This window comes from Cetorhinus maximus, chromosome 16 (assembly GCF_964194155.1).
Source record: "Cetorhinus maximus chromosome 16, sCetMax3.hap1.1, whole genome shotgun sequence".
Classification (NCBI taxonomy): domain Eukaryota; kingdom Metazoa; phylum Chordata; class Chondrichthyes; order Lamniformes; family Cetorhinidae; genus Cetorhinus; species Cetorhinus maximus.
This window is the reverse complement of record NC_135894.1, coordinates 100,408,314-100,424,602: the sequence shown is the minus strand read 5'-3', so window position 1 is coordinate 100,424,602 and position 16,289 is coordinate 100,408,314. Positions and strand designations below refer to the sequence as shown.

The following is a 16,289-nucleotide window of genomic DNA, read 5'->3' as shown; positions in this document are numbered from 1 at the left end:
TCCAAAGTGGATGGCCTCACACTGTCCCCACATTGAACTCAATCTACAGAAGCTTTCCCCACTCTGACAGTGTTGCGCTTGCTTCTATAGCATTTACAGCGCTACCTAACTTGGTGTTGTCAGCAAACTTTGACATACATCTCTCGATTTATTCATCAGAATCACTTAAACTGTGCCAAGTTTGAGACTAGCAAACATGCCCAGGCAAACCTTCACCCCCAGCTTGTTTCTTTTGCAACCCTGCCTGATTTTGTCTCTTGAGTTTTCTTTAGTGCTATTTAATCCATATTTTCCTGTGTGACATAAATGTTCCTAATCCCTGTCCCATACCCAGTTCATTTCCCACATTCTGAGCACTGTGATTCATTTACTTTATCATTCTTTGTCTATTTAATTCTAATCCCTTCTCCTGAATTTGTTTATTTATTTTATATTCACCTCAGCTTTTTCTGATGGTTTTTATTTAACGTCCCTCTTCCTCCCTACTTCCTGATTTAAGTGACTCTTCGTCTCCCAATTTATTAATTTTTAATTGTTCACAAGGCTCTCTTCCTCTTCCAGTCTCACCCCTTCTGGAGGAAAAGCTTCTAACTTTGCCAAAACTGATGTCAAAGCCCCGCCCCCCAGAATAAAACCCTCACCCCGGTGTCATCTGTTAGCTACCCATTGATTGCCCTAATCTTCCTATCCTCTGTTGTCATGCACAAGTGTGTGTACATGTGTGCGAGTGTGTATGTGTGAGTATGTGAGTGTGTACATGTGTGTGTGTTTAATTGTGAGTAAGAGCGTAAGTGTGTGTGGGTGTGTGTTTTTGAGCGTATGTGAGCGTATGTATATGTGTATGCGGGTGTATGTTTGAGAGAGTGTGTGTGCATTTGCATGTGTGTGTGTATGTGCATGTATATGCATATTTATATATATATATATATATATATATACACATACACATAAACGTGTATGTGCATGTATATATATTTGTGTTTGTATGTGCCTGAGTGTGCGTGTATATTTGTATATTTACATGTGAGATAAGGTGTGTGTGTGTGTCATCTATATACATGTGTATATGTGTGTGTGTGTATGTGCATGTGATATCTGTGTATCTGTGCATGAACGTGTGCACATTTGTGGATTTGAGTATGTTTACATGTATATATGTGTGTGTTTACATGTATATGTATCTGTATGAGTGTGTGACTGTATGCATGAGTAAGTATGTGTGTATGTGTGACTGTGTGTATGAGCATGTGTGTGTGTGTATGTGTGTGAGTGTATGTGTCTGTATGTGTGTTTATGAGACTCTGTGTATGAGTGAGTATGTGTTTGTGTATATATGTGTGAGTGTGAGTATGTGTGTGTGACTGTGTATGAGTGTGTGAGTGTATATGTATGTGTGTGTGTGTGTGTGAGACTGTGTATGAGTGTGTGTGAGAGTGTATATGTGTGTATGAGACTCTGTGTATGAGTGTGTGTGAGAGACTCTGTGTATGAGTGTGTCTGAGAGTGTATATGTATGTGTGTTTGTGAGACTCTGTATGAGTGAGTATGTGTGTGTATATATATGTGTGTGAGACTCTGTATATGAGTGTGTGTGAGAGTGTATATATATGTGTGTGTGAGACTCTGCAAATGAGTGTGTGTGAGAGTGTATATGTATGTGTGTGTGAGACTCTGTGTATGAGTGTGTGTGAGAGTGTATATGTATGTGTGTGTGAGACTCTGTGTATGAGTGTGTGTGTGAGTGTATATGTGTGTGTGTGAGACTCTGTGTATGAGTGTGTGTGAGTGTATATGTATGTGTGTGTGTGTGTGTGTGTGTGTGAGACTCTGTGTATGAGTGTGTGTGAGTGTATATGTATGTGTGTGTGTGAGAGAGACTCTGTGTGAGTGTGTGTGAGAGTGTATATGTATGTGTGTGTGAGACTCTGTGTATCAGTGTGTGTGAGAGTGTATATGTATGTGTGTGTGAGACTCTGTGTATCAGTGTGTGTGAGAGTGTATATGTATGTGTGTGTGAGACTCTGTAAGAGTGTGTGAGAGAGTGTATATGTATGTGTGTGTGTGAGACTCTGTATGAGTGTGTGCGAGAGTGTATATGTGTGTGTGGGAGAGACTGTGTATGAGTGTGTGCGAGAGTGTATATAAATGTGTGTGTGTGAGACTCTGTGTATGAGTGTGTGTGAGTATATATGTATGTGTGTGTGTGAGACTCTGTATGAGTGTGTGCGAGAGTGTATATGTATGTGTGTATGTGAGACTCTGTGTATGAGTGTGTGTGTGAGTGTATATGTATGTGTGTGAGACTCTGTGTATGAGTGTGTGTGTGAGTGTATATGTGTGTGTGTGTGAGACTCTGTGTATGAGTGTGTGTGAGTGTATATGTATGTGTGTGTGTGTGTGAGACTCTGTGTATGAGTGTGTGAGTGTATATGTATGTGTGTGTGTGTGTGAGAGACTCTGTGTGAGTGTGTGTGAGAGTGTATATATATGTGTGTGAGACTCTGTGTATCAGTGTGTGTGAGAGTGTATATGTATGTGTGTGAGAGACTGTGTGTGTGTGTGCGAGAGTGTATATGTATGTGTGTGTGTGAGAGACTCTGTATGAGTGTGTGTGAGTGTATATATATGTGTGTGTGTGTGTGAGAGACTCTGTGTATGAGTGTGTGTGAGTGTATATGTATGTGTGTGTGTGTGTGAGACTCTGTGTGTGAGTGTGTGTGAGAGTGTATATATATGTGTGTGTGAGACTCTGCAAATGAGTGTGTGTGAGAGTGTATATGTATGTGTGTGTGAGACTCTGTGTATCAGTGTGTGTGAGAGTGTATATGTATGTGTGTGTGAGACTCTGTGTATCAGTGTGTGTGAGAGTGTATATGTATGTGTGTGAGAGACTCTGTGTGTGAGTGTGTGCGAGAGTGTATATGTATGTGTGTGAGAGACTCTGTGTGTGAGTGTGTGTGAGAGTGTATATGTATGTGTGTGTGAGACTTTGTGTATCAGTGTGTGTGAGAGTGTATATGTATGTGTGTGAGAGACTCTGTGTGTGTGTGTGTGCGAGAGTGTATATGTATGTGTGTGTGTGAGAGACTCTGTATGAGTGTGTGTGAGTGTATATATATGTGTGTGAGTGTGAGTGCGGACTTGGGGCGATATTTTAGGCTCCGTCGCACCAGGGACAGGCCCAGATGTGACAAGCTTATCAAAAGTCCATTGGCTTTGACTTGGCCAGGAGGTCCCGCCAGTGGGAGGGGCCATAAAATGCCGCCATTGGCCTTGACTGTGAATCTTCCTGTGGTTAAATAGAATCTTGACTCCCACCTTCATATCTCAGGATGAAGAATAAGTACTTGCTTGGGCACCTCCAGTTTCGAAGATGATGAGGAAAGAATGACCCGTTTGTTTAGCTTGAACCCTACCTGTGTGAATAATCTGACCACACCCATCTTCAGAACGTGGGAGAGCCTGTGTGGTTTTGTAGTGCTCTCAGGTGTGTGTGTGCTGTTAGCCTGGATCCTCACTAGTCCCTTACACCTGTCTTTACAAAACTCCTTTCGCAATCCCATCAAACCGCCAATCCTTTGTCCCAAGTTAACTCTTTAATCAACCGCAGTCCTTGCACGCTCAACCTCTTTGTCTCACATCTGAGCTGGGTCTTCTCTCTCTCCCTTTTTCTAAACTCCTTTCCCACAAACATCCTGTTTTATTCCTTTCTGAAATATTGTAACTATGGTTACCTCCTGTGTCCTTTGACAAATATCTGTCATGCATCAAAAAGGACTCAAAGGAAAGGTAACGAAAGTTGCTGGTTAATGAGGAATGTGGTGTAGCTGTTCAGTTAGTAAGAATCCAACTGGGCTTCTGGCCATTGAAGACAATGTGGAAAGCTGTGGGATTGGAGAGCCCTGAATGAAACAGATGGCAAAGAAGCTAAGGGCCGGGTTTTATAGAGCAGTGACATGGTATAACAGATGGCATAAGATGGGCATTAGGAGCGGTATGGATGGGTGGGTCAGCGTGGAAAGAGATGGGTCAAGATTCCTGAACGCGTTAGGTTTAAGAGGACAGACGTCAGCGAGTGTGTGGAAGGGCTGGGTTCATTTAGCAGTAACTTGGTGCAACATTTAGCACAAAATGGGTGGAAAGGCTGGTTTGAATGTCCTCTTCTCACTCACACAATCTTCAGGTATTGACAGCATCTCGACCTTCGTTGAAAGATTTCAGAGGCGCCTTGCTCTACCTCAATAATATGTTGCAACATGTTAGAAAGGTGATTTGCTTCTTAGTACAGAATTTGATTATCATTGAAAAGAGAGACATGTTGTTGAAGCTTTTCATCTTGCACTCATCAGGACAAATGCAAGGATGCCAAATTTCAAACAATCACGACAATGTAAACTACAGGAGAAAAGGGTGCTGATTGGTTGGTAAGTCGACTTTGATTGACCGAGGCATTTCCATGGAGAAGGCAACAGCTAACTATAGGCATCCCAAGCTCCCAGATAATTCAAAAAAGGCAGAGGCTTGAACATATTCTTTTTGTTTGCTGGGAACGGGTCCCTGCATATGAATTAATGTTGCTTCTAGCCAACTTAAATGAGCCATGTTACACGCTCGATTGATGATCTTAAATTGGTTGTTAGTGTAGCTGTTAGCGCAGGCAAGCTGCTAAAATGCAGTGGCTACATGAGAGGTATTATCCACTATCAACACAATTGAGCAATGTCGTGTATGAATTTCAGTGCCAGTGCAATGCCAGTTACGTAGGTCATGTGTCCTGGCTAGTGGCTGTTTGAATCAAACAGGATGTTCTTTCAGTGGTTTGCATTAGGCAGAGTACAGACCATACTCAACCAGCCGACACTTACAAAACCCAAAACAAAACGTCTACTGTTGGAAGCGATTCCATGATTGGGCAGCGCTTGCTGAACAATCCTGAATGTGCTAATAGCTATGCTGACAACCAATCCGTTGAGCTGGTAATGTGGCTCATTTACACTTGCTAGAAGCAACACACAGGGACACATTCTCTGCAAACAAAAGGAATATGTTCAAGCCTTGCACTTTTAAAAATTACCCAGGAGCTTGGGGAGCCTATAGTTCTCTGTTGCTTTCTCCATGGCAACGCCTCGGCCAATCATAGTCGACCTGCCTACCAGTCAACACCCCTTTCTCCTGTAGTATAAATTGTTGCAATCATTTGACGTTTGGAATTCTTCCATTTGTCCTGATGAGTACAAGAAGAAAAGCTTCAACAAGGTGAGAGTGACTGCTCTTGACTTCAAGGCAGCATTTGACAGAATGTGGCATCAAGGAGTCATAACCAAACTGGAGCCAAAGGGAATCAGGGGGAAAACTCTCTGCTGGTTAGAGTCATACCTAGCACAAAAGAAGATGGTTGTGGTTGTTAGAGGTCAATCATCTCAGCTCCAGGACATCACTGGAGGAGTTCCTCAGGGTAGTGCCCTAGGTCCAACCATCTTCACATCAATGTCCTTCCTTCCATCATAAGGTCAGAAGTGGGATGTTCGCTGATGATTGCACAACGTTCAGCACTGTTCACAACTCCTCAGATACTGAAGCAGTCCATGTCCAAATGCAGCAAGACCGGGACAATATCCAGGATTGGGCTGATAAGTGGCAAGTAACATTCATGCCACACAAGTGCCAGGCAATGACCATCTCCAACAAGAAAAAATCTAACCATCGCCCCATGATGTTCAATGGCATTACCATCACTGAATCCCCCACTATCAACATCCTAGGGGTTATCATTGACCAGAAACTGAACTGGACCAGCCATATAAACACTGTGGCTACAAGATCAGGTCAGAGGCTAGGAATCCTGTGCTGAGTAACCCACTTCCTGATCCCCAAAACTTGTCCACCATCTATAAGGCACCAGTCCAGAGTGTGATGGAATACTCTCCACTTGCCTGGTTGAGTGCAGATCCAACAACACTCAAGAAGCACTACACCATCCAGGGCAAAGCAGCCCGCTTGATTGGCACCCCATCCACAAACATTTACCCCTTTACCACCGACGCACAGTAGCAGCAGTGTGTACCATCTACAAGATGCACTGTAGTAAAACACCTAGGCTCCTTCGACAGCACCTTCCAAACCCACGACCACTACCATCTAGAGGGACAAGGACAGCAGGTACATGGGAACACCACCACCTGGAAGTTCCCCTCCAAGTCACTCACCATCCTGACTTGGAAATATATCGCCGTTCCTTCACTGTCGCTGGGCCAAAATCCTGAAACTCCCTTCCTAACAGCACTGTGGGTGCACCTACACCACATGGACTGCAGCGGTTCAAGAAGGCAGCTCAGCACCACCTTCTCAAGGGCAATTATTGATAGGCATAAAACGCTGGCCTAGCCAGTGACTCCCACATCCCATTAATGAATATAAAGTTTCCCTTTTCAGTGACAGAGGTAATTGTGCTGTATATGGGATATCTACATGGACAAGTAACATCAGTAGAATCCGTATCTCTCTGACCTTTTTATCTTCTCGCCTTTCTATTCTGTACCCCACCCCCTTTCTCTCTTCCCGTCCTGGTCAACTCTTAAGTGGTTTCTCCTTATTTTATTTACCTCCAGGATAATGGGAAAACGCTGGGTGGAAACGACCCAGATTTGCACAAATTGCTGTAACGGGTGGGAAAAAAATATTTTCACCCGCCGGCCGCAAATGGCAGTTTTTTTGCGCCGCATCATCCCATTCCCGCCTCATTAATTATGCAGCCACAGGAAACGCACCACCTCGCCGGCGGGCAGCCTTCCACTTACCCACCACCCCGTTAGCTCCCCCCCCCCCCCCCCACCCCCCGCTTCCTCTCAGAGGGCCCCACATTCAAACTGCAGCCGCGCGCACACCCCTCAATGCTTGTAGCCTAGGTCTGAAGACAAGGCAAATAAAACCAAGAAGAGTGCAGCCCCCCCCCGATTCAGTGATGCACCCCTGGGACGCATTCTGGACGCCGTGGAGGCCCACTGCGATGTCCTCTCTGCCCCTGCTCTGGCCGCAGGCGGCCCATCAGCCTCACCACTCGGGCTTGGGGGGGCGGTGGTCAGTGCCAATGCTGCACACAAGAGGTTGGCCATCCAGTACAGAAAATGGATGAATGATCTCATCTGTTCTGCCAAGGCAAGGTAACCATCTCATCGCTCTAAACTCACACGCGCACCCTCACATCTCCATCTGGCCTCATCTCCTCTGGACTCTGCCTCCTCAGCCCTCACCCTCTTGAGGCCACTTGCACAGTTCAACAAGTGCCCCCATACACACACTCTGGGATACCCCCCTTCCCCAGTACAGCTCTCATCCTGCAGCCTGTTCCCTTGCCTGAGGTCACTTCTCCCCCTTCCCCAAACAAGCCCTAGCCCTGCAGCCATTGAAAAGCCACCCACACACGACTGGTCTGATAGGTAGAGACCTGCCCGTGATCTCCCCTAAAAGTGATGTGGTGCTGTCTGTGAATCCTAGCGCTGAGACTGCGAGTGCTGCCCGAAGCGAGGTAGGCAAACGAACCTCGAAGTCTCGAGTGAAGTGCAGCCCACCAGGCACGCGCCGCTTATGTACAGTTGTGAAACACGTCAGCGTACAACCACACTGACCAGTCGGGGGAGATCATTTCATGAACAGGGTTGAAAATGAGATGCAAAAGTATTGAAATTAGGTTCCTGACATGTGGCAGCGGGAGGTATGGCCCGGCTATTGATGGGTGGAGCAGACAATCACAAACGGGTTTCACAATGGCGTAACATTGATTTTTGGCCTTCTCGCCATATTGTCCCACCCTGCCCAGCATGACGCCCGACACCAACGGGACCGGAAAATCCTGGCCTACGTCCTTTAACTTAGAGAGGATTCAGTAAACACAGACCCTGATTTAATAGAGGATTCAGTAAACACAGACCCTGGTTTAATAGAGGATTCAGTAAACACAGACCCTGATTTAATAGAGGATTCAGTAAACACAGACCCTGGTTTAATAGAGGATTCAGTAACATACAGACCCTGATTTAATAGAGGATTCAGTAAACACAGACCCTGATTTAATAGAGGATTCAGTAAACACAGACCCCGATTTAATAGAGGATTCAGTAACATACAGACCCTGATTTAATAGAGGATTCAGTAACACACAGACCCTGATTTAATAGAGGATTCAGTAACATACAGACCCTGATTTAATAGAGGATTCAGTAACACACAGACCCTGATTTAACAGAGGATTCAGTAAACACAGAGACCCTGATTTAATAGAGGATTCAGTAACACACAGACCCTGATTTAATAGAGGATTCAGTAACACACAGACCCTGATTTAATAGAGGATTCAGTAAACACAGACCCTGATTTAATAGAGGATTCAGTAAACACAGACCCTGATTTAATAGAGGATTCAGTAACACACAGACCCTGATTTAATAGAGGATTCAGTAACACACAGACCCTGATTTAATAGCGGATTCAGTAACACACAGACCCTGATTTAATAGAGGATTCAGTAAACACAGACCCTGATTTAATAGAGGATTCAGTAACACACAGACCCTGATTTAATAGAGGATTCAGTAACACACAGACCCTGATTTAATAGCGGATTCAGTAACACACAGACCCTGATTTAATAGAGGATTCAGTAACACACAGACTCTGATTTATTGTAGATTATTGCCTACCTCTTTTCTAAGATCTATCCAACACAGGCATTGAGGGCAGTAAGTAGATTCGAACAGGTCAACCTCCCATGTGACCGTACACATGGAAGGAAAGGTTCAAACTGGGGAGAAAGTGAATTGAAGACTGATATTGTTCACTCTGTCAGGCTGGATGGTCTTCTGGGGATGGTAGTGTTGTGGTATCGGTTGAAGAATATCTAATTCAGCTTCGAGGTCCTTGCACTGCTGTCAGCCTTTCCACACCTTAAACTGGCTCTCGTAACTCAGCGCTAACTGAATGGCTGACCCCTGACACGCTGGGAATGATTGAATCTGCAGCTGGGATTGAGGTGTCTGTTGGGTTCTCCACAAACAGGTGCAGGTATCTAAACAGAGAAGGAAACAATTGAAGATCCCAATACTTGGGAAAGAGGGTAGGTGGGCAGAGGAGCTGAGGGAGGTTCCCAGATGGATGAGGATTTATAAATCTACTCTCCTGGCTTCCTACAGTCTGATAACTTCTCTTTTGCTTCTTTCTTTCAGTCCCCTCTTTCACATTCACACCGACAGGTAAATATTCCTGTTCCTTTTAATATGTTCCTGCATGCGCATGCCTTAACTTGCAGTTATGACTTGCCACCTTACATTCCTGTAAACCTTTCTCCCTCGGACTCTGGTTGGGTTTTTAAACGGTTTAACGCACCATCGCACCCTGTTTCGGTTCGGACAACGCAACGCCTTTTTTATTTTGGGGTTACTTGTGAAAATATTGGCGGGACCCTCAGTTCATTGTCAAGCCCCTAGACCTCCCTTCCCACCACCCTGCGGCCAAGGTGGGCCTATGGAGTTCAAGTACAGAGCAGCCGTGATCTGATTGGATGGCGGAGCAGGCTCCTGGGGCTGAATGGGCTCCTTATAGAGCCATACAGCACAGAAAGAGGCCATTCAGCTCATCACCCCTGCGGCAGGTTTCTGAAAGACCTCTCCAATTCATTCCACTCTCTGCTCTTTCTCCATGAACCTACTCTAATCTCTGTCTATCTCTTCTGGTCCCTTTCTACTAGCTCCCTTACTACTCCGCAATGTAGTATTGAGCATTTTGGACCAGGGAGGGGGAGGGCTCCCAGGCTGTTTACAGCGACAAAGAGATTTGACCAGGGTTTGGTTCCTTTTTCCTGACCCAAAGAGTATGCTTTCCTGACTGGATTTCTTTTTAAGAGGTTTCACCACATGACGTGAACTGGTTTTGCTGTGAAGGCTGATCCATGTGTTCATATTTTGATGGAGACTCTGCCTTGTTATGGACAGTGTTGATATTGAGATCACTGGTCCTGGCATTGGCTTTTTAAACAACTTCTAGCCCAGCATTTATTGCCCATCCCTAGTTGCCCTTGAGAAGGTGGTGGTGAACTGCCTTCTTGAACCGCTGCAGTCCATGTAGTGTAGGTACACCCACAGTGCTGTTAGGGAGGGAGTTCCAGGATTTTGACCCAGCGACAGTGGAAGAACGGCGATATATTTCCAAGTCAGGATGGTGAGTGGCTTGGAGGGGAACTTACAGGTGGCGGTGTTCCCATGTGTCTGCTGCCCTTGTCCTTCTAGATGGTAGTGGTCGTGGGTTTGGAAGGTGCTGTCGGAGGAGACTTGGTGAGTTGCTGCAGTGCATCTTGCAGGTGGTACACACACTGCTGTTACTGTGCGTCGGTGGTGGAGGGAGTGAATGTTGAAGGTGGTGGATGTGGTGCTGATCTTGATGCTGTCAGACCTGCTGAGTTTTTCCAGCTATTTTTATTTTTGTTTTGGATTTCCAGCATCCGTAGTTTTTTTGCTTTTATCTTAGTTTCCATCACACTCCTGACTTTTAGATGGTGGACAGGCTTTGGGGACTCAGGAGGTGAGTTACTCGCTGCAGGATTCCCAGCTTTTGACCAAGTAAGATTTGTGTGGATGTGCTGATATCAGGGGGCTGGGGTTATAGAGTGACCATCCTTTCCTCTCTTTGGACAATTGCTGTTGTGTTCTGGGAAAAAGCATCACGGGGCAAGAGGGAAACATTTGCTGGAAGGTTTTCCAAGGGATCATCCTGAATGAAACCATCAGGATTTACAGGGATGAGGGTCTGGCTACTGCATCTTGATTCACCTATCACATGATATAACAAGAAGCATTTATGTTTGATTACAGTGGCCTATCAGAGAGGGGGTGAAAGCGTCAGCAGTGGAGCAAGGTAAGATAAATGTTTGGTTATTGTTTGGTCAAGGGCGAGGGTCCAAGGTGGGTCAGCTGGTCTCAATGCGGCCGTCAAAGCCCCCCGGTGTGTGTGCGCTTGTGTGTGTGTGTGTGTGTGCGCACGCATGTGCACGTGTGTGCGCTTGTGTGTGTGTGTGTGCGTGTGTGTACGTGTACATGTGTGTGTGTGTACGTGTGTGTGTGTGTGTGCGTACGTGTGTGTGTGTGTACGTGTGTGTGTGTGTGTGTGCGTGCGTGTGTGTCTATGTGTGTGTGCGTGTGTGTGCGTGTGCACATGTGTGTACGTGTGTGTGTGCGTGTGTGTGTGTGTGTACGTGTGTGTGTGTGTGTGCGTGTGTGTCTATGTGTGTGTGCGTGTGCGCGTGTGTGTACGTGTGTGTGTGTGTGTGTGTGTGTGTGTACGTGTGCGTGTGTGTGTGCGTGTGTGTCTATGGGCAGAATTTTACATCCTTCGGGCAGGCGCGCGCCTGACCTGATTGGGCGTAAGATAGCGCGCAGTGACCGCGGGCGGGCATCCCCATGTCATCGCGCACTCATGCGATACTTCAGTTGTCAGGCGAGCGCAAGAATAAGCAGCGCACCCACCGACAATTAAGGGGCCCACTGAAGCCATTGAAGTGTTAATTAAGAGAGATTTTTCGCTGCCCGTCCAGCTTAACGGTCGGCGGGCGGGCAAATCGGGCCAGGCGGCCTTTGCATTCTTGAGGAAACCTCATCCACGGGCGGGATGTGGTTTGCGAGATTAATGTTTTGACAGAACTTGTAGTATCTAAATGTTCAGGCGAGTGAGTCCCACATGCGGGAATTTTTTCTGGGATTTTAATATCTTTATTTTTATTATTAAAATATTTCAGCTCCTGGGGCGCAGCTCTGTGCCTTCGGGGAGCTTCCCATTGCTTCCCCAGCGCCTGCACAGACTCCAGCGCTCCCCCTCCTCCCGACCCCCACCACCCCGGCAGCGCTGGGCCTTTCAGTGCACGTTTCACGCTGACCGGCCGTTAACTGACCAGCCAGCGTGGAATCACGGTGTGGGGGGGCCGATCGCGGGCAGCGGTCCGGTTCCCGGCTGCCCCCGGGCCTGCCCGACAACCCGAAAATTCTGCCCTGTGTGTGTGTGTGTGTGTCCATGGGCAGGATTTTCCAGTCAGCGTGTGGGGGCGAGACCGACAGGTAAAATGTCACGCGATGAGGCCGGGCATGCGTCTCGACATCGTGGCGCATTCCTGCGATATTTCATTCGGCTGTGCCCACGCCAGAGTCGGCTGTGCCCACGCCGATATGTAAACGGCCTATTGAGGCCATTAAGGAAGGAATTGAAGTCATTGTTTCCGCTGCCCGTCCGACCTGAAGGTTGTCGGGCAGGCGAAAAGGCCAAGCGGCCTTCCTGCTTTTTTAGGAAACTTCATCCATGAGCGGGGTGAGGCTTCTTAAAGCTTTTACCGGATAAATAAAAATGTTTTCCTAAATATCAAAACATGTCCCATCCCATGTGACACAGTCACGTGAGGGGACACGTTTAAATAAATGTTTAAGCGATTTATTTAATTATTTCGATATCGATTCAATCCCCCCCCTCCCCCCGAGGCAGCTCCGTGCCCCAGGGAGATTGAGGAGCTCTTTCCTGCGCGTGTGTGAACGGGGCGCTGGCCCCGACTCTCCCTCCCCCGCCCGCCCACACAGGTAGCGCTGAGCGCTACAGCTCGCGTATTATGCTGGGTGGGTCTTAATTGGCCCACCCCCCGTAAAATGGCGACGCGGAGCAGATCGCGGGCGGCAATCGGCTCTGTGACCGCCCCTGCCCATTCCCGCTGAGCCCACCCGCCTGCCTGGAAAAATCAGGCCTGGGTGTGTGTGTCTATGTGTTTGTGCGCGTGTGCCCATTTGTGTGCGTTTGTGTGTGCATCTGTGTGTGTGTGTCTATGTGTGTGTGTGTGCATATCTGTGTATGTGTATGGGTGTTTATGTGTGTGAATATGTGTGCGTGTGAGTGTGTATGTGTGAGTGTGTCTGTATGCACGGGTATCGATGTGTATGTGACCGATTATCTGGTCATTATCACATTGCTAATTGTGGGATCTTGCTGTGTGAAAATCGTCTGTCCTGTTTCTTACATGACAACAGTCACTACGCTTACAAAGTATTTCATTGGCTGAAAAGCGCCCTGGGCCTTGGTGACACCACAGACAGCAATGTGGAAATGAGAATTCCTTCGTTCCTTACCATTCCATACAATAGCTTTCCCCTGATTCACCCCACTCTCCCCGTATTCCACATGTGAACTCTGAGCATGAGCGTGGGAAGCATGTTGAAATATAAAGAGCGTTGGCAGCAAGCTGATCCCAGTCCTCACCTGAAGTTTCACCTAGGCTGCAGGACTCCCTAGAGACTGATTGGAAGCAGGAACTTGGACTGAAATTTTTAACTCCCCCTCTGCTCTGAAACACCAAATTGCATTTGCATAGCACTTTTAAAGTAACAAAACTACCCAAGGAGCCTTATCCAGAAGAGCATTTCTGACAGTGAGCCGCCGAAGGAGGTATCGAAACAAAAGCTTGGTCAAAGAGCTAGCTTTGAAACAGCATCAGAAAGGAGGGAGGTGCAGAGGCTTACAGAGGGATTTCCAGAGCTTGTGGCCAGGCAGCTGAAGGCACAGCCACCAATGATAGAGTCAACTGAAATTAGGAATGTGCAAGAAGAAGCCAGAACCAGAGGAGCGCAGAGATCATGGAGAGTTGTTGGGACTGGAGAGATAGGGAGGGAGGGGGCAAGGACATGGAGGGATCTGAAATCAAAGATGATAATTGTAATAGTGAGGATTTTAAAGTTTTAAAACGATGGATAAAAAGACTGGGTCCCGGACTGAAAATTGTAACTGAGCGTAGACCAGGGGAGAGATGGAGAAGTGAGAGAAGGAGGGGAGGCGGGAATCGAACCTGGATGCCTTCGCTGGACCTTTTTCAGCCGGGATATTAAAATGTGTTGGGCGTGGCTCAGTAACGCAGCGGGGAACGTGCTTGCACAACTGGGGCCGACAGGGGGAAGCTCACATGCTTCTAAAATTTTTAATATGTTTTGTTTTGTTTCTCTTCCTTATTAGGCCAGGTTTACTAAACATCGGAGATTCAAACCAGCCGTGGCTAGCAGACACCTGGCCCAACACGGGAACCAGTCACAACGACTGTAGCATCAACTGCTGCACCTCAACCAATGCCAACAGCGATAGTAACCTCACGACCTACAGCAGGCCAGGTGGGTCACATTCAAGTCTAACTTCTTTTCTAAATGCCGCGAATGTGCTTGGGACATAATAGGCCCGGATCGTCACCGAATCAGGCCGACTCCAGAACCATTAGAAACTATGGCAGGCCGGACCTGATTCCAGGACACCCGCACCACCCCCCACTCACCCCCCCACCCCCACCCCCCACCCCCACCCCACCAACCACCCGCCCCATTCCAGGCACCCTCAGTATTTGCTGGTGTGGGATAACAGTTTTGGTGGTGTACCCATGCCCTGCGGTCCCAGCCTGGCTGGCCCAGGGGGTAGGCATCTCCCACCGCCCGCAATTCTCGTGGAGGCTCCTCCGGGCTCATGGTTCACAGCCTCCCAGAGGAGTCATGAACCATGGTTAGGATTTGGGAACCTTCTGAAAGTTATGTGTGAAAGGTCTTACCCGTGCCCCCTGTGCCACCTCTATGCCCATTCGCCCAGTATGCACTATGTCTGAACCCGTGAACCATAGAATAACAGTGGCAAGTTTTGAAATGTTCATGAAAAGAACACCCGTTTAGAAATCGCTTTGAAAAACTTCTGTTCTTACAACCCTATAAAAGTGTCGATCGGGCAGGGCCATTATAATATCAAATACAGAGGGCGGAATTTTACGGCCCTGTTTCGGTGGGGACGGGGCTGTAAAATGCGGCGGGGCCGTTACAAATGCCACTGACGACAGCGGGAACGTAAAATCCCACTGTCGTAAAATTCTGCCCAGACGTTCTGCCCATTTCACATCTCCTAATCTTCACCAAATAAATATACAGGCACTGACAAGAGCGATGACAGAAAGATACCGTATTGTAACTTATCATAAATATGTTAATCAAGCAAAGTAAGCATTCCACTTCCATTGCTCTGGGAATCTAAAACACGGGGACACAGTCTCAGGATAAGAAGCCGATCATTTAGGACTGAGATGAGGAAAAATTACTTCACTCAAGGGGTTGCAAACCTTAGGAATTCTCTGACCCAGAGTGTTGTGGATGTTCCATTGTTGAATACATTTAAGGCTGTGATAGACAGATTTTTGGTCTCTCAGGGAATCAGGGGATATGGGGAGCAGGCAGGAAAATGGAGTTGAAGCCCAAGATCAGCCATGTTCGTATTGAATGGCAGAGCAGGATTGAGGGGCCATATGGTCTACTCCTGCTCCCATTTCTTACATTCTTGTGGTCAGTTTGACCAAATAGACCCGGCTGAGCTAATGCATTTGTGAGTCTTGGAGCTCAGCCAAGCATTCATGACATTGTGAGGCACTACCACCATGTTAAATGGGATAGATTTCAACCAGATCTACAACTCAAAACTGGGCAACCGTGAGGTGCTGTGGGCCATCATCATTAGCAGAAGTGTATAGAATTACAACCAGTAACCTGATGGCCCAGCATATCCCCCACCCTACCATTACCATCAAGCTGGGGAATCAACCCTGGTTCAGTGAAGAGACAGGAGGGCATGCCAGGAGCAACAACAGGCATACCTAAAAATGAGGTGTCAACTTGGTGAAGCTACGATCCAGGATTACTCGTGTGCTAAACAGCATAAGCAGCATGTGATAGAGCCAAGCAATCCCTCAACTGATGGATCAGATCTAAGCCCTGCAGTTCCTCTGCATCCAGTCATGAGTGGTGGTGAATAATTAAACAACTCACAGGAGGAGGAGGCTCCACAAATATCCCCATCCTCAATGATGGGGGAGCCCAGCACATCAGTGTAAAAGATAAGGCTGTAGCATTTGCAACAATCTTCAGCTAGAAGTGTCGAGTGGATGATCCAACTCAGCCTCCTCCGGAGGTGCCCAGCATCATGGATGCCAGTCTTCAGCCAATTCAATTCACTCCGTGTGATATCTAGAAATGGCTGAAGGCACTGGATACTGCAAAGGCTATGGGCCCTAACGATATGCCGGCAATAGTACTGAAGACTTGTGCTCCAGAAATTGCCGCACACCTAGTCAAGCTGTTCCAGTACAGCTACAACACTGGCATCTACCCGGCAATGTGAAAAATTGCCCAGTTATGTCCTGTACACAAAAAGCAGGACAAATCGAACCCAGCCAATTACCGCCCCATCAGTCTACTCTCGCT

General features: G+C 47.2%; 1 protein-coding gene across 3 annotated transcripts in view; it reads left to right on the top strand.

The window, feature by feature from the left end:
* The window catches only part of robo1 (roundabout, axon guidance receptor, homolog 1 (Drosophila)), a 663,637-nt gene that overhangs the window by 603,429 nt on the left and 43,919 nt on the right, over positions 1 to 16,289 (top strand). For 2 of the 3 annotated variants that reach the window (XM_078560413.1, XM_078560412.1), the window contains 3 exons: positions 9,219 to 9,245; positions 10,860 to 10,902; positions 14,023 to 14,174. In XM_078560413.1, the coding sequence (XP_078416539.1) occupies positions 9,219 to 9,245; positions 10,860 to 10,902; positions 14,023 to 14,174 (222 nt within the window). The remainder of the gene's footprint in view (positions 1 to 9,218; positions 9,246 to 10,859; positions 10,903 to 14,022; positions 14,175 to 16,289) is intronic. The other variant, XM_078560414.1, reaches the window with a different exon arrangement.